Raw genomic sequence first — 19,121 nt, forward strand, 5'->3', positions numbered from 1 at the left:
CACTGTTTTTGTAATCCATTGCCTGTGCCTGTGGAAGATAAAATAATTACATTTATGTGAAGATGTGATACACATGCTATATAGATTTTTTCCCCCTTGTGAACGGAGAAACATCAATATCTCTGAGCCTTCAACCAGTGTCCCTTGTGATAGTTTACAGAGTGTAACGAGCAGTTTTGCTCATGACAGAGTGGATGATATTATAAAATACTCCAATTTCCTGCTTGAGTAAGAGTGAAAGTATGAGTTAATGTCTGGCCTGGCCTGGGCTTTGCTCTGCACATTTCTGGCTAAAGATCATTTGGGCCTCATTCACAAACAGTGTATACGCACAAATCTGTTCTTAAACCATTCATACGAACGTTTGCCGCACAAATCTGAGATTCATAAATATGTTTTTACTTAAATTTATTCTTATTCTGTGAACAAATATAGAACTTCCTCAGACCATACGTACACACCCATGATTGACCAGCTTTCACAGAATATGTTAACATACATTCTCTAAAAATACATTCAGTAAGAAAAAAAAATATATATACATATATATAAACAGTATATAAAAAACGTTGAATAGGCAATAATTAAAACCGTTAATTTACTAATGCATGGACTATATGTATTAAATAACCATGAACTGTATGCCTTTTAATCCTTATTATACTTCTTTTATCCAAAATCTTAAATCTAATCTTCGACCACTCCCACCAATAGTGCCATGAAATATCACATCTGTTACTAAAACCAGCTGATTAATTTGAGCCTATTTAAGGTCATGCAGGGAACATACATGATTGTGATATATATACAAGAAAGTGTAAAGATCCAGCTTTCAGAAGAGAGTGCATCAAATCGTCAAAACATGTCTGTCAGTTGATTCTGACTGCCAAGGCATGTACCCAATTGCTGCAACAATGTTATTCCCTGTAACGGCATCTAAGCCCCCAGACACACCGCTCTTTTTAGCCTTTTGAAACCATCTCTTTCAACTTCTACATGTCTCCAACATAGACTGAATGTCTCCACCTCACCACTCCCGTCCTGATACACCAATCGGATGTCCTTATGTGGAGAGAAGGGGGCGTGGTAGAGAGCTGATTGCAGGTTGCGGGCTGGCTGGAACGCAAGTGTCTGGAATCCGACGGTAGAGGGCGGAACATGGGGTTAAACTACGAGAGCACATTTCCAGGTGGATCGTGATATTTAGAGGGAACATTGCGTGCAGGTGTGCGCATAATAATTAAATGATTTAAATGATAAATTTAAATGATTTATAAATCTGAATTATTGTGCGCACGCCATTTCCGTGTTTTTCGCGCATGTATGGATTCTACACATTGTTTTATAAATGAGACCCCATGTTCCGCCCTCTACACGCCCACATTCAACCATAAACGGTCAATGTAAAGCACCTCATGACTAAAAGTTCATACAAACGAGCGGGAAGATCAAAGGATTCCAGCGCTGGATCGCAGTGAAGACCGGGAAGTTTAGTCAAAGAAAATAAACTTTCTGAGCCAGTAATGGAGGAGCTTGTGAATGAAGTGAAGGTTAGAAAGCACATATTGGTAGTCTGCTGCAGTGGGAGGGTCAAAAACAAAATCAGATAATGACACCACGTTGCTGCTGCGTTCACGCTGTCCTCCTACAGTGCCAAAACATCCACCGTTCATCACACACACGAGTGTATCTGCAAAATTGGGGATTTTGTCTAGTTTGAAACAGGCGCGTACACTTAAATGTAGCGGAAATCAAGTATATCCTCTGAAAATAAGTCATGACTGTCTACAATGAGTGTCACACCCGCTATCTGTGATGTTTTCTGAGCCGTATCTAGATCGTGTTTACATGGACGGGACGGCCGGCCGGCTCATCACCTTGCGTAGAAAAGTTGTTTAATTGAGGGACTAGAGAAGAGAAGAATAACATACTGTACTCACTGACATTTGAATGTCACGTAAGCACTTTTAGATTTTTGGTCATTTCATGTAAATTTACTTGCAGTGTGACGAGACGAGCAATATAAAGAGCGCTAGCATTAGCATGCTAACACAACAATGCAGCACGAGTTGTTTTGGTTTCATGCTGGTGCTCAAGGGCGACATCTGCTGGATCAAAAAGTTGCATATTCTTCCATTAATTGGTCTCAAAACCTTAAAAAAAGACAGCTATGAGAGACATTTGAAACGTTACATTATGGCTCGTTTTGCATTATTAGATGATTTAGCAAAACATGCGCTGCGCAGTTTAGCTCCTCTTTTTTATTATGTTTTAAACATTGACCTCTATAGGTAAAAATAGCCACAAAGCACTTTATTAAATAAATAAATCACATCTACATTTAAAGAGCAATATGTAAGCTATCTACTGAATTAAATCTTAGAATGACCTTATTATATGATCAGACATTAAGCAAACATGCTATTTTGACGTGCTGGCTTCTCTGACAACAATACAGCAGCCAGTATGTCCTCCTTTGTTTGATTCCAGCATGGATTGGTCTTCTTTTCTTTTCTTTTTTTTTTGACCAAAGAAGGTAGTCAGTTTTAAGAACGACCCTCGGTTTGCCAGATATCTGACCAGTTATCGCGGCATGTGTCGCAGCAATGGAAGCAGGCAAGTGAACTGATTCAGATAATTAGTTGTACTCGACCTAAAAAGCCTCTGCATTTTCCTTAAAAGCTCCACAACAAGAAACGTGGTTTAACTAGGATAAATATTGGAGATGCTTTAGAATGCAGAATGGTTTCAAGATGCATAGCTGGTTAAACACTGAAGCTTCAGTGTCCGCAACATGTCAACCTGCATGCGCATCTCTATTCTGGAGGAAATTGGACTGCAGTACCAATTTGAAACGCTAGGTGAAGTGACATAGTCATTGCTGCTGCCGCTCCATCTCTGCTGCCTGCCTCCATGTTATGTGTTGTATGTGCTTTCAATGTGGCCCGTGATTACTCTTTTTCCTCGTCTCCTCTGTATTGTCTTTATTGCATGAACTGCTTTGATGTCTTTGCTTCATCTGTGCCTGCTCCAATTGTGTGTGACATCCTGTGTGTCTCTTTTCCTGTTGCTTAGGCCTGCTTTAATTACAAATGTGAAGTGATTTATTGTATTTTACTTGCATTTGAGGTTGCCTACTGACAACTGGCCGGGGACTACAGCTGGAAATTAGCCGGAAAGGCTAAAGCTGCTCCTTTTACTGTACAGTTAATTAAAGGGGACTGTCCACGAAACAATAAACAAATAAACTGAACTAACCCCCAATTCACGCATACTCTGTGAACGCCGCGGTACGTCAGCGCCACAGTTTTGCTCCTTCAGAAGGCTTTCTGAGGATGATTTGTTGTTCATTCGGTGCATGGTTAAACGTAATGTTGATAAAGTGATGAAAAGTGACATGATCTCAAGTCTGTATACTGAGTTTTATTTTGAAATTGACCGGATGCTCTGTGCGTTTCCTTGTCTGACTTCCTGTACGGGTTGTCATATCATGTCCAGCTTGACGCTTGCCTGCAGCATACTCTGTCGAAAAAAGACTCGCAGCGTATTTGAAACGGAGCAGAGCGTAGTGGCGTTGGTGGCACGCTCCGGAGACGGACCGCGGCGCTTGCTGTGTGCTGTGCGCGGTGCTGATGGACCACGGCGCACAAAGTATCTGTGAATTGAGGGTTAGTGTCAGAGTTACATATTTCTCCTTTAAGCGCATTGCAGACATTTCCTCCGTTTGAATCTGGTGACCCACTCACTTGCAATGATAACTCTCTGGAGAGTTCCATGTTTGTTTGTGTTTGTTCCTTTGTTTGATTTCAATAAAACAAGAGCATACAACTTTTGGAAGAGGTGAAATAGTCCCTCTGTATGTTCAGTGTTCCAATACCTTTATACTGTTCTATTTAGAGTTGACGTAATGTTAACAAAATGTTTATTTACAACGTAATACACAATATAATAAGTAGTAAATGAGGTATTCACATGAAGCAGAGTGGAGTTACAGTAAGTCATGTCCAAGTCACCGAGTTCGTCCTAGTCTTATATTGATTTACTTTTATTATCAGTATTTTGGAACACATTTATTTTTGGAACTCTGTTTATGGAGATGATTGTGTTTCATCTTGCAGAAAGTCTGTCTTTTCAATACTTAAACACTGAAGTGTTTGTGCAACATCAATATAAGGAGAGAAAAAATGTGTTGTTTGAATATTGATACTTAATGGTATGACTGGAGTCAACAAGTTAACACTCATTAAAATAATTTTTTAACAACAAAGATGAATGCAAAAGTAACAGCAAACTATTTGTCGATTTGACAAACACTATGTTGATGCTGACTTGACGGAACCTCACATTTAGCTTTTAGTGTTTATAAATGCCATATCTGTGCATCCATCACTCCTTCCCTCCCTCTGCAAATGGCATATGATTCACTTCAAACAAAGACGCTTTGACATCAGGATGTAGTGCCAGAGGACGACACAAAGATGCATCAAATTTTAGGGTGTTGTTGTGTGTATGTGTATGTATCTGGGTGAATGACTAAGTAGGGTGGAGGGTTGAGACAGTCTATGGTTGAGAGGATTCACAGCTTGAAGGGAAAGATCAGAACTGAAATACTAGAGGGGTCCTGAAAATGATAAGTAGCTCCTAGTGCTGTGACTAGAGTCAATTTGACAGTCATCATCTTGGCTGAGGTACCCCGCTCTCCGCTCTCTACTTAGCCGCATGGAATTGGGACGTATGACTTCATTCTGACAGCATTATCCCAAACCTGGTTCTATCTATCCACTACACATAATGCATTTTTACAAAGTGACAAGAAAAACAGGCAGCAAAACAGACAGCTTGATCCTGGGGTTCAATGCTAGCACCGACCTTGGTTTTGATATGATCATACCTGACAGAGTTTATCACCTCAAAGGCAGACTTCCGTCACAATGCGGGTTTTATTACAACATCACCTTGAGACTTTTTAGAAACCAAAAATGATATACTCCTTCTGAAGATCACGCATGGAACTGATGAATAAGGGGATTTAACAGTTGGAGACACTTTGCAGACCGATAAGGGCACTTTTTCCCTAATATATTTATGGTGACAGCATATCCTAAAGGTAAAGAATCAAAAAGAGCAAATGAAAAATAAAACATAATTTCATTCAAGAGTATGAGGGAGAAAACACTGATGCTCAGGAAGGAATTTGCCAAAAAAAATTTAAATGTACCATTAAAAGTCTGTATGTATGATTTAACATTAAAGTAGCCAGGTAGTTGGCTCTGTTTTGCTTTTAGAATATAAACAGGAAAATGATGACTCCCTGCTCCATCCAAGGGTAACTAAATCCAACTACGACCTCCTTGAAAGCTCATCAAATAACACCTTCTATCTCGTTTATTATTTGGTGCAAAATTCAAATATGCAAAGTAACATCATGCTACTTTGGCTTAAAATCAACAGCTCATTGACTTTCGCCAGGGACAGTTCATTATTCCAATCCTGGAAGTCAACGACCAGTTGATCGACAACAAACTCCCATTCAAGGCAAACAATGAGATCATTTTTTCCAAATGACACTGAAACGTTTTCTTCTTACTCTGTAAATGCAGATCAATCAATCAGTATAACTTTCTTTTTTCAAGTGCTTCATTAAAGCATTTTAACCTCAACCCTCTCAACTACATCATTCAACTTAGCAGTAAAATATTGAGTCTTAGACTGGACTTAGAGCAGCATCTACAGCAGAAGGAATATAAAGAAAGAACTAGAAATAGCCTCAGACACCTCACACACAACCAATACACACCTTCAGGGCCAAGGTACGGATCTCTACATCTCAAGTCAAAGCAGCCATGGCGTTATGCCCAATTCTATCAGACTTAAGGCTAGTCTGGGTGCTTGACCCACCGCTAACACAATTATTATTTATTAATGGACATTTTTAATCTTAATTATTCTTACTGGTGAAATTATAAATTGCCTTTAACATTTCACGTATTTAACTTTTCATCTTGTCAATTTTCTTGTCTTCACAGCTTTGTGTTGTGTGAAGTTCTTAAATTAAATAAAGTTATTTTAATTGAATTGAATACAATACTATTTTACCATATAGTCACCTTCCCTTAGCTGGTTGTCTAGCTCCCCCTGATTCTATGAGCTTGCCGTTAAGTTAAGCTATAGCTGCTGGAAGTATAGCTTCATGGGAAATGACAGTGGAATTAACCTTATAATCCACACCTAGACAATAAATAAGCAAACCAACCCCCCCCCCCCCCCCCCCCCAGTGGGCTATACCATTTCCGTGAACTGCTGGGCCATTTGTGGTAGCGGTTTTGGGAACCTAAATGCTGCCTCTGATATCCAGAACTGGCTAAGCGCACAGGCTGTGGACTAGTGCCCTGCAGACTTATAGACTGGAGTGTTGTGGCATAGATGTGTCAGAACAATACTATGGCCAAACTACAAAACAGTAGGAGAGTGAGGAAAAGACTTCGCTGGGGACTTCTCACCCTAAGACCTGTCAGATGTGATCTTGGCCCCTGGATTGTGCATCTCATCATGCTGTCCCCCAGTGGACCACAAATTAAGGATGTGAGGAGCAAATGTGGGGAGGGAGAACACCGGAGAGGTGCTGTGCAACTTAAAAAGGTTTCATCTTGTTAACTAAGAAGACATTGTCTTTTGACCTGGAGATGACCTTTGTTGGCTGAGCACTACTTTCTTGTGTGTGTGTGTGTGTGGGGGGGGGGCTGCTTAGGGACCCTTTAACAACTGAACCTTCGACTGCTTAGGGTACTTGTTCATGTGCAGCCACCTAACTCTAATGTCACTCCGTTACTGTATGTCCACTATATGTCCGTTTGTGCTTTTGTGTTTCTTTCAGGCCTTCGTGTGTAAAAATGAAATCCCCCCTCAAGTCCTCATAAAGTATCTCTTTGCCTTTACTGTCTTCATCAGTGAAAAAAAAGAAGGAAATAACTTGAGGGATTTAAATTAATATGTGTATTAATAAGATTTTTTTCTGCATTGTTTCTCAAAAATTATCCGTTGATTATCTGTGTTGGAACAACTCCAGGTGATGCACCTTTGACATCATGACTTTTCAATGCAAAATTGACAAGAAAATATTGATTAGTGTAATCAAGAAACAAAGGCAATCACAACATTCCAATAAATAGGTAGCTTTCATTTTTTCAGATATAAATTATGCTCTTTAAGATCAAACACAAAAGCTCCCAATAATAAGTTAAGTAAGGTATAATTCCCCCCCCCCTCTCTTATAAGCAGACACTGTGAAAAGATGTTCTGTCAGCATATCTTAACTCTCCTATATTTCATATCTGCTTCTACACAACGTGGCCCCACAATCAGTGAACAAAACTTCAAACAGAAACCAGAAACAATGAATGTCATTCAAGCAGTGCCCAGAAATGGAACTCAAGCTGTTTGCTGGCCAATCTGCTCACTGTACTGATAAATTAATAATAACCTCACAATCCTGGATAGGAAACAATCATGATAATAGTATTTATTACAAAGACAAAATGTTGCGATGACGTCTTGATACCAGGTGAATGGCACATAATCCCCAAGAGGATGTGCATACCTGAATAAAATCTCTTGCAATGAGGTGTAGTTAACCAGCTAGGTTTGTGTGCAATGCAACAAATGAGCTTAATTTCCCCCCTCCCCCCAACTTTTTTTCCTGTGGACTATCAGTGAGGGTCCGACAGTGTTGTTCCTAATTACCTTTTTCTCCACTCCTGATCCTGGCTGGCATAATTAGTTACCTGGGGCTGCAATCCAATTTGAAGTGATGACAAGAAAGTGATCCATGAAAAAGTAATAAGTTAAATCCAATTTCAGACTGCCACTAATTAAATGCACATGGAACTAATGAGTCAAACCCCACCATTTCACAGATAATGGTAATTAGCAGGGTGGGAGTTGCCGGCACTCAGCATTGTGCCACTGTAGGTGTGAAGCGCATAAGGTAATAGCCGCATGGGTTCTTTTAATCACACATGTCATTCTGTCAATGTAATTTACCTGCTTTTTGACCAGTCAAGTATGTTTAGCTGCTTCCCAGCCCGTCTAGCAGCTGTTTGTATATCTCATATGATTAAAGCACCTCTATGCTGCTGAGTATCCAGCAGAGGGATCTTTATCAAGAGCAAGAGTGGGCAGTGTGTGTGTGTGTGTGTGTGTGTGTGTGTGTGTGTGTGTGTGTGTGTGTGTGTGTGTGTGTGTGTGTGTGTGTGTGTGTGTGTGTGTGTGTGTGTGTGTGTGTGTGTGCGTGTGTGCGTATGTGCGTGTGTGCGTGTGTGCGTGTGTGTGTGTGTGTGTGAAAGCGTGTGTGTGTGCTGGTTGGGGGGGGGACTGTAGTTGAAGATATAAAACCAAAGAACCATTTAATGTGGATCAAGGATCCTGAGGCTTGTTTGATACATATTTTATTCTCTTATGTTACTTTTTGCAGATATTTTTTTTTCTAGATGTTTTGTGTATAGCGTGCTTCATTATTTTTCACTTGAATAAGAATGAATTTGAAAGTGAGTCACATCTCCAAAGTCTCTGCATATATCCTCTTGCCTAATGGGAAGGCGGCTGAGATGAATGGAGCCGTGTGTGCAGATCAGGTGCTTTCATGGGTGTCAGCTTAATACATAGCCTCATGATTGTTGGATCATGTCTTTTGATAACCAGTTCAACATAGACTCATTATTTAAGCAGTTTGACAGCCTTTTGGTGTTTCACAACAAATGTTTGTTTGAGAGAGAGTGGGGAGAAAAGGAGAGAAAATAGTAAAGAGATTTAATACATCTCCCCACAGAACACGATTTTGCTAAAACAGCGTGTGTGTACGTGGTTAGTGTTTGTTTGTTTGGCAGAAAATGTAATGCAGAGATTCAAAGAAAAACATTTTTTGGACCTATATGGGTTTTTCATAATGGCAGTTTCTACCCAGCAAATTGCAACACCCAACATTAGAGAGCAGACAATTTGCAATGATACTTTGGTAGCAAGCCTGTGCTCTCTTTATAAGAACCGGGCAGGAGAGGGGAGGGGATGAGAAGAAGGGGAAGGGCCCGACTCTCTTTCAATAGCTGAGTGACAGCTTGGCCAAGCTCTCTGTATACATTAATAAATTTGAATTTTAATTTAGTCTTTGTCTGTAGGAGATGGTCTAGTAATTCACTATGTACCAACAACTTGTATTACGCTGGAGTCTGCTGTTCTGGTCCCCTCTGTTGACCTCTGCTGTACAATTCCCTGCTGCAAGGCTCGGGAAACCGTTTAGTTTGATCCTTCAACTTATTTGAATCCTGACAAATACGTACGCAACAGAAAGGTCATCACAGTCATATTTCATTCACTGGTGTTTTGCGTCTGCGCAACAAAGAGGCTTTTTCAAAACCTGACATTCAACCTAGTGGCTCCAGTTGCTCATTAAAAGCTGCTCCAATTGCTCATTAAAAGCAGTCCCCCAATGGGATAAATTATGAGCATTTGTTTGTGTGTGTTTTATATATATATAAGGGCTGTCAGCATTAACGCATTAATTGCAATGAGATTAAGGACTGAAATAAATGCATTTATTTTTTAAATCCCATTAACCACGCGCTATTTTGTCCCTTTCAACGCACCGTAGTTATACACAGTGTGTGTGTGTGTGTGTGTGTGTGTGTGTGTGTGTGTGTGTGTGTGTGTGTGTGTGTGTGTGTGTGTGTGTGTGTGATCATATATTCATGTCCACAGTCCAAATCACTGTTCCTTTTCCGCTTTATCACTCCCTAAACTCATACTTCCCCAACCCATGCAAGTCTTTCTCTATTCCAAATCAAAGTTCTCCAGCTTGATCATCTAACCCACTGACCTCCTGTTGTTGGTAGGGACCTGACTCCTTAGTTTGTTTCTACTTTTCAGGTACAAGGTTTGGACAAGACATTGAGTTCCCTCAGCATGACATAACTCATTTCTCCAAGACTTTCTCAGTTCTCCCTAGTCTACCCTTTTTCAAACTGTTCTTGTGTCACAAAACCTGTACAATTTTGAAAATATCAGAGTGGAAAGAAAAGTTGTAGACACCAGAACAAAACTGAAATGTTACAATTTTGATTATGTTTGATCAACTAAAAACCATATAATGCACCTTGATAAGTTTGGATTAATAAACAAGTAACACGTGTCAATAACTGAGAATGACAACATATTTGGAGTACCTGCAGGCTTTGGTGCTTTTCGTTGGCTCTTGGGGATTTGCGGCCAGCGTTTTGCTGTGACTGCTGTTGATGTTGCTGCTGGAGGAGTATCTGCCGAGCCACTTGGAGAGCCTAATAAAGAGAAAAATATAAAGAAATGTAAAAGTACATAGGAACATATAACAGTAGATATAATGAAAGACAGTTCAGTTTATGGAGTTAACAAGCTATGGAGTGTCCCAGTTTATATGGAGTTTACAAGCTCAAGCAGGAGGACTGGTTATATTCTCTCACACATTCATTCAATTTTCTTCATTCAACTTGGCCACTCCCTCTCTACCACCTCCACCATCTCCCTGCTCTGGTGATCAGATGAATAATCCAACCTGATTCTGCTACAACCTCTCTCAACCAATCATCCTGCTGTGGTCAAATTTCAAAATCTGTTCTCTCTCTTCCACAGTCATCTTGTCATTTCAGTGCGATCCCTCCTCCTCCTCCAGTCACCTCCATTCCAGCTCAGCAGAATTCAGATACAGCCCCAGAAACCCACATCCTCATCACATCATGCATGCTTCTATCACCATCACCACCAGTGTCTGGACTCCATATCTTCTCATGCTGTCGGCCTCGCTACCCCTCTGAGTGCATGAGGTCATCATGACAGAGTGTAATCGCCAAAGACGTAGCACAATTATCTTTTCCTAAACTGTTAAATAAATAATAATAAACTCTGACTTAAGTCTTTCCTGGTTGAACTGATAGAATACAAACAACATTTTAGAACTTTGTTTTATACTCTAGTATTTAGAGAAATCAATCTAAGGCGACATAGACAACCCCTCCACAAACATACAGTGAGACTGCAGGAGCTGGGGATCTGAGAAATGACCGACTGAGCCAAAGCCAGCCCTCTGTGCATCTTACAGGTAGTAATCTTTATTAAAGCTAAACTTCACACTTGATGTTAAATGCATAATATTGGATTAAAAAAAAACTAGTGGCGCTATGATTTTTGTGTTAGTCTACTTTGGATCCCTTCATCAGTGATTGTGTTAGTATACAGGCCGGTCCTCTGTGCTAAGGTGGGATAACGCTGATGAAATGTGGCAGATTTTAGTATTTTTATTTTACATTTCTATCTTTTCATGTTGAAAGTTACTTATGGAAAATGGCCTACTACATGTCTGTGTATAAATGAAACTGCCGCTTTGTATGATTATGATGACGTGGATCTGTCAGTAAAGTTTAAAATTCAATTCACCACATCCCCTTCTATCGCTTATTTCCCCTGCCTCCAAAATGTTCGTACAGTTTGCTTATCGGTGCGCACACCGTCAGGTTTGTTTTAAGAGATCACAAACTTAGCGTGGGAAGTGGCATATGGCAGTTTAAGGCCCCGTTTTGTGGGTACCTGTAAGGTGTAGACAAGTCACAAAGACACTCCTCATAAGTGCATTTGAACCTGCAAACTCCCATATAAAAGGCGTTATTGTTGCTTTAAAAGGAATCACTTGACCTTCTATCAGGAACAGAAATGCAACGCAGTCACATGTTTATTGTTTCAACAACTCCCTTTTGCCTCACAATAAATAATCAAACATGCAGTCCAGAGCAAAAAAAAATGAGGAGAGCAGGAGGAGGGGGAAGGGGTGGTCTTGAAAACTCTCAGCAATACCAAGAAAAGTAAGCATTGTGTTCCCACAGTGAGCTGGCCAGCCTCACACCTCCACCAGAAAACCATCTGGGTAAATAACAGACCTCATTCTTTCTGTGATTCTCAGATGATTGCTCCCACAACAAAAACAAACAGTCAGGGGGCAAATCATTTGAGAAGTTCAAAAAAAGTAAACGTATGAATGCTTAATAAGAAAAAGTGATCGAAAGAGATGAGAGCACAAAGAAGTAAACAAGAATGACATGCAAACAATTCATCAAAAAATTGTGAAAGACTGAATAAGATACCAACAAAGAAAGTGTGAATAGAATGCTCAGAGAACAGATCATTAGCGAGAGTTACAAGAACTGGTCTTCCAGTGCAAGTGAAGTCTGACAATTCTGTCAGACAATGAAAAAGACTAAAAGGGGGAAAGACATTCAGCGTGAAGGTTGTAGTAAAACAGCAGGTGGATGTATCTTTTTTATTTCACAGAAAGATAATAATGCTTGGGCAACATATCTCAATCTGCATTACTATTCTCCTTTGCTTTGAGATTTTTGTGGGGAAGCCCTGCAAGCAAGTATACAATTAAAAAAATGTGTATATTATAACTGAGAGCTATGGGAGCAAGATTCACTCCCACACAAGTGCAGGAAAAATTTACATTTTAGTCATCTAGAAATGTTTCCAGGGCAACGTTCAATCAATCAATTAACTATTTTTGTTTATATAGCGCCAAATTGGAAATAAGTTATCTCAAGAAGCATAACGTATGGAGAAGGTAGTAGACATAACTATTTGTTAAAAAATATTGAAACAACATCAACAAGAAGCCTGGAGTAGCACCATAGTCCAAAAATAGGCTAAAAATGGACTAAGTGACTGGTGGCTGAAACTGGAAATAAAAACATGATGTGCTAAACAGATTATGAAGAGGAAAGGAAGTGTATGAATGCAATATTTAATTGTGAAATAATGTCTTTCATAATGTGAACTGAGCATTGTGCACTGTTCAAAGAATGGGTTGCTTATGAGTACATTAATGTTCCAGTATACAGTATATTTCTATATTTCTATTATTATGCCTATTATTATTATACCAATGCTTTACTCAAAGTAAGGCTGTTTGAAGAATATTATTGTACTCAGGTTTGACAGTCAAAAGTGTCCCAACAAAGCAGCAAGCAAATTCCTGCAGTTTTTTTTGGGGGTCCACTTGAGGCTGGCCCCAAATGGAATTGCAAACTGAGTTTCTTTGCACATTCATTCACTGTTTGTGGGTGGACATGTACATTAAAACATACACACATATAGAAGAAGTGTTCCCTCCAGGTGCCTTTGATCATAAAACAGCCTCAAGCACATAGCAAAGGTTTTATTAGCAACAAAGCCAGTACAATTTGGGATCCTTTCAGTTTCAGTCATTTTCATGTTCCCCTTTTTTAAATGTGTTTAAAGTTCACACCCTCTTCCCCATTTGAATGTAACTTCCTCCATAAACAACAGCCGTTTCATTTAGATCTACTTCACACCCTATTAGTGAAGAGAGGCAGGAACCTCTCTTATGTCCCTGAGCTATCACTCTGTGATAAGGAAACAGCTAAGTACTGGATGTCTTTATGTGCAGTCTGCTCATGTGGATTATTTACAGGCTTTGGGGTTTCCTGCTGCTAAAGCCAGCTCTGGGTGTCTTACAAATCCCAGCTCAGAGCTTTGCAACATATTCAAGCATGCTCTGTGCTGTATCCGCCACCTTTTTTCCCACCGTGTCAAAAAAAACAAAAACATGTTTCACACGTGACTGTTGTTTTCCTAATTCATTGTAATTTGAGGTAATAAGCAGAAACTGTAGCAGAAAGCAAAATTGAACTGTGCATAAAAGAAAGGGTTCTCAGAGAATCCCTTAATTAACCTCACACATGAAGGACCCATATAGCTGTCATAACATTTTTCAAATGACACTTTCGTAGAAATCAAATGTAATAAAAAAAAAAAAAAAAAGACAGAAGAAAATAGAGATGATCCTGATAAGTGTTAAGGAGTAAGCTTCAGGGGGATATCAATCAGGGGGTGGATTTGGATTCTCCCTCCTCCTTCACTATCCTCTTTACCTTAACCCCGGGGAAAACATCATGAGGTTAAGGAAAGATGTTAGGAGAATTCATAAAGGACTTAGGAAAAGGCGATCGCGTTGCTCTGACAATCCGACCGCATTTCCACTAGGCGATGTAACGACGGCGGAGGTTATTGACGTGGGTCTGCCGTGGTGAAACTACAATGTTCCGAATATGGACTACTAAAAGCGCATCGAAAAAACTTTCCTCTGTGCCTTCTTACTGGTGAAATAATCCTAATCACCACAAGGTTGGGATTGAAATAAAAGGCATATAGGCTACCAGGCTACAAGTAAGAAAAGTGAAACCATCACATTCCTGTCCACTCAGAAATCAACATTTATCCAAAATAAATATGATTGTATGAAATGAATTGTTACATTTATGCAAGATATACATAATGTTTTAGGCATACAAATGTACAACTGCACAAATAATTCTTAAGTGAATTAAATATGTTGAATAAAACATCATCAGGATAAAAATGTCTTTTGTCCCTTTTTCCTGAAAGACAGTGCTCCGTGTTATGGTGATTATAATCTGATTAAATGGCTTTACATAATAGCTTAAGATCTACCACACAAATCAGTAAGCACTGTGACATGTAGACTTTATTGTGCTTTGAAGTTGCTATGACTGATACAGGCAGTGCATGTGCAATGTGACAAAATAGTGGATTCTCTTTTCGGTCATCGTTAGTTTTAGTGAACGGTCGGATGCGCGAGTCACTTTGAATGTTGCGGCTGCAAGGAATTGTCGGACGACATTATCTGATCTCCGTTCATAAAGGATGGTCCAGTGTACCCTATGCTAAAGGAGGAAGCATTGACGCACCTTTTCTTAGCTTTTAGAGAATTTGAACGGCAATTATCATGGCCGCCACTTAGATGCTTCTGGGTCATTTCACTCAGTTAGGAACCTTCCTAAGCAATTCAAATGCACCCGGGGTCTCCATTTGAAGGTAGACATAGAGAAATGGGCCAGCATTGTTTGTTCAGAACCAACTAAAAGAAAGACCTCTGTAGTATTATGACTGTCCAGCTGCCCTGGCCTACGCAAATGAAAAGGTTCAGAGCGGATAGCTCCTAATTGCTCAAAGATGTGCGAGAAGGTGTAATTGGATAAGGGATGTTCATAGTGATTAATTTCACAGTTGGTTAAATTGAAATTCTGACCAGTGTTGTAGTCTTAAGTTAAAAAAACACCCAAAAATCTGCCAAAATTGATCACAATTTATTTTAACACAGCTAAACACAGGATCACAGTGCCTAACTTTAGCAGTAGTAGCACCACTAGCCTTCAATCCTCCTTATTGTCCACATGCCTGTGCTGGTTACACATCCAATTAAGTGATTATTCTGTATGCCAGTTTAACCTGACACAGCCTAAAATATTGGCAAACCGTGCTGCTCCTACGAGATCTAGTCACTGTTTACGTCTCAGTGGTAAAGCATTGATATGCCAGTAGCCAATAACTCAAGCCACAGCTCAGGCTCAGGGTGTTTTTCTGGGATGGGGGGGTGCCTTTTTTAAGATAGGTCAGCTGAGGACAGACAGGAAATGGTGGGAGGAGAGAGTGTGTGTGTGTGTGTGTGTGTGTGGGGGGGGGGGGGGGTGACATGCAGCAAAGGGGCGAGGTCGGATTTAAATCCAATAGCCACTGCAACGAAGGACTACATACATGGAGTGCACAACATAGACTTTCCAGCGTCCTGGTTGGTTAATGTTTGAACACAGAATTTGACTACCATTTTGGGCCTGAATTGAAAACAATATTAACAATTAGTTAAACTCACTAATAATCCGAGTGCCAACTATAGGGAGGGTGCCTATACTTTTATCATTTAGTCAGCTAATCATGCACATGCCTAAACTGGACCCCTGCGGAGAGAACTTGGAGAGAAGGAGAAGTGACCAGATCTGTAGCCTATGGTTGTGTGTTAGCTGTATTCAGGTATGAATTTTAGAGTTAAGAGATTTAATTGTGAGTTGAAAGTTAATTCATTATGGAATACATGTCATTTAAATCTAAATGCATAGTCACAGATAAGCAATAAGGATCATGTCTATTTATTAACTCTAATTTATTTTTTCTCTCTTCCTTAGACATTTATCTGGGATGCAAAAAAGTAAATACATTTTCTGAGAAAGAAGGTGTAGTGTGTTTGTGGTCATGTGTGCATGTGTGCAGGCATGCATATTTGTGTGTGTATGTGTGTACATGCATGGATGTGTGTGTGTGTGGGGGGCGGGGGGGTGGGATGTCACACACAGGGATAAAGAGAAAAATCATTTCAATATGAGAATAGACAGGTAAAAAGGAAATAGCAAGAGAGGCGAAAATTGCAGAACAGAGGCGGAGGTTGGAGGCGTTGCAGAGGTAAGCCAATTTGGGTGTTGGAGCCTGGTACAGAGAGGTCAACCCAAATTCAACCCCACCCTCTTCACCCAATCTGGCAAGGTCAGATCAGCTATGTTGCTTCCGGTTGCTGTTTGCACTGATTGTTTGGATAGTACAGACTTGCCAACAGTTTAACAACAAATGGCCAAAGGCCTCTATTCAAAGTGGTTCACAGCAAAGAAAATTCCCACCAAGGAGGGTAAACAAGCTGCAGACAATATACAAAGACATAAAAATTGCTAGCATATAAATCACATAGATTCCTAGAGTTGCACATGCTGCAAAAGGGAGAATAGTACATTTGCATGCTGAAAACAGAAACTTAATTTGCCAGCAATGATGCAATCTAACACAGTGATCTATGATCTAACATGCAACACATACAAGTGAGCAGATATAGGTGTTGGCATTGTCTGATACCAAACAACTTTTAATGATTTAATAACTGAGCAGTCTTGAATTAATGTATACCGTTATTGAGAATACCATGTTTTTTATAGCGTAAGTGCAATGTAAACTCGTCCTTGAGTACAACAGGAGTTATCTTCTAAATATTGTTTCTCTCATGAGTCACGCTTCCACCTCAATTACGCCTTTCAACTTCACAGTCTCAGTATGATTAAGTGGCAGTTAAAATCATTCACATTAATACACCATTGTGCATCTGGTGCTAAAGGTAATTAAAGAAGTAAATGACTCATAAGAATAGACATATTAGCCACAAAATGAACGGCAACTGGGCTGCCTCATGAAAATATGTACCATTAAGATACTGCATTTTCTTATTGGGGTAATCAGCTCCACTAGCCTGATGCTGATTTAATCCACTCCAGCGGAAAGTCTTTCAGCGCACAGCTGCGTGTCACTGTCTGTCTTATGTCTACTCACCAAGAGCAAGGAATTGTAGAATAGTATAGCCTTTGAAATGCCATTTAAATGTGCAGAGGTCTCATACAGGCAAATCATTCAGAGGAGCAGGCAATGCATTGGTTTCATACAGAGGCAAGTAGGGAGTAAGAGAATGAGCAGTAGGATGATAAAAATCTTAAAAGAGTAAAAAAAATAAGAAGGCAAAAGAGAGAACAATATGGGAACAATGCAGAGGGCAGATCTCAGCAGCCCCACTCTCCCTGACCTTAGCTTTTGTTCTAAGCATTTGATGCCTCAGGATGCCCACCATTGAATACAGCAATAAAATCCATCAAGGTGATAAAGTGGGAGGAAAAGAGCACATGCATGCCAACTGTGCTGGGTACTTAGATGGAGTACACATGCTCCCCCCCTATTGCATCTCCATTGGAAGTGTTGCATCACTTTGTAGCAATGAGTGGTGTGCTTGGGAAAATGGGTGCTACCAAAAGCCCAGCGTGAGACCCAGAATACTGTGAGCAGATTTTATCATGCATGAATGATATTGTTTAGAATGGGAAGATCTATTTGCCCTGGTCTCATAGACGGAGGACTCAACATTTTTGATACACTCGAGACTTCCGGGATACAACTAGTAAAACCCTTTATCTGCCAATTTAGTTGTGTTGAATATAGATGAATGGAATCCACACGCAGCTGTAAAATAGTACTTGAAGGGGAGGAGAGGGATCAGACAACTGCCAAGGCTATGAGCTTTAATAGTTAGTAGTAGAATTGTAGAATTGTAGTTATACCCCACACGGTTTAATGATTAACTCCATGTGGAATTAAAAGCAACTCATGAAGATGAATAATCCAAAGAATCAGTAAAAAAGAAAGCAAGCATGACACTTCCAACATCTAATTTTGCCTTAAAGATGGAATATAAATTACATCTGCCCAAAGAGCAGATGAGTATCTCCTGAAAGAGCTATGTTCATTTTAATAAGATGCTAAAAGCAGAAATCTCTCACTTGCGAACAAGCTTTTTTTAAATATGTATCTTGCATCAAACAGCTGTGTCATAGAATTTTTGGTAAGGCTTACTATGATTTGAAACTTTATATATTTTCCCACTGAAGCTCACTGCCCGTAACTGTCCTAACTTGTGAAAAAAAAAAACATTTGAGCTGCTAAGGGAACATTTCCTGCATATATGTGTGTGTAGTGAGAGTTCCTCCAAAGGAGAAGCTTTTTCTATAAATCATAGGCCTGTCCAATTGGCTATGGATTGAGTTGCAGCAAGGAGAGACATCTCTCTGGGAATAGCACTGTCTCTGTTGAAGTCATTCCAAGATGGGTAATATGATCAGATGCCGCCAGGAATAAAGGCAAGGAAAAGAAACAGAGAGAAAAAAATGATTTCTCCATCCATAAAAAGGAGTAATCTCCAGCGGGGTCAGATACATCACCTGTCATACTGGACTGTAATGTGTTCTGGTCTCACAGGTAAATGATGTGATACATGGTGTGTCTTGCTTTTGGGAGGTACAAGAAATATATATTTTTAATATTATTTTTGTTTTTACTGGGAATAAATGTGTATGTATGGAGAACAAAGGATTGTCACTTCTGGTCACAAGGAAGATGAAGACCCTTTTTTAAAAAAAGAAAAGAAAAAAGGTGTCCGTTTTACACCAGATATAGAAATATTTACGGCTTGGTTAAAATAAAAACAGGCCGTAATAAGCTCTTTTCTTTATTGAGTACGGATGGTATTATTTTATTAACATATCTGTTTTGATTGTATTAACGTTTAGCGTTATGTAAACATTTGCATAATTAGGGGCATGGTTGAGTTGACTGACAGGTTGGTGGGTTGTAGCTGTTATAGGTGGCTTAAG

The 19,121-nt window shown here is 39.7% G+C and overlaps 1 protein-coding gene across 2 annotated transcripts in view; it reads right to left on the minus strand.

Annotated features, from left to right (window-relative positions):
• The window catches only part of foxp1b (forkhead box P1b), a 131,617-nt gene that overhangs the window by 42,494 nt on the left and 70,002 nt on the right, over positions 1–19,121 (minus strand). For both annotated transcript variants that reach the window (XM_061042530.1, XM_061042529.1), the window contains exon 4: positions 10,215–10,325. In XM_061042530.1, coding sequence (XP_060898513.1) covers positions 10,215–10,325 — 111 coding nt within the window. The remainder of the gene's footprint in view (positions 1–10,214; positions 10,326–19,121) is intronic.

The sequence above is a fragment of the Labrus mixtus genome, chromosome 7 (assembly GCF_963584025.1).
Source record: "Labrus mixtus chromosome 7, fLabMix1.1, whole genome shotgun sequence".
Taxonomy (NCBI): domain Eukaryota; kingdom Metazoa; phylum Chordata; class Actinopteri; order Labriformes; family Labridae; genus Labrus; species Labrus mixtus.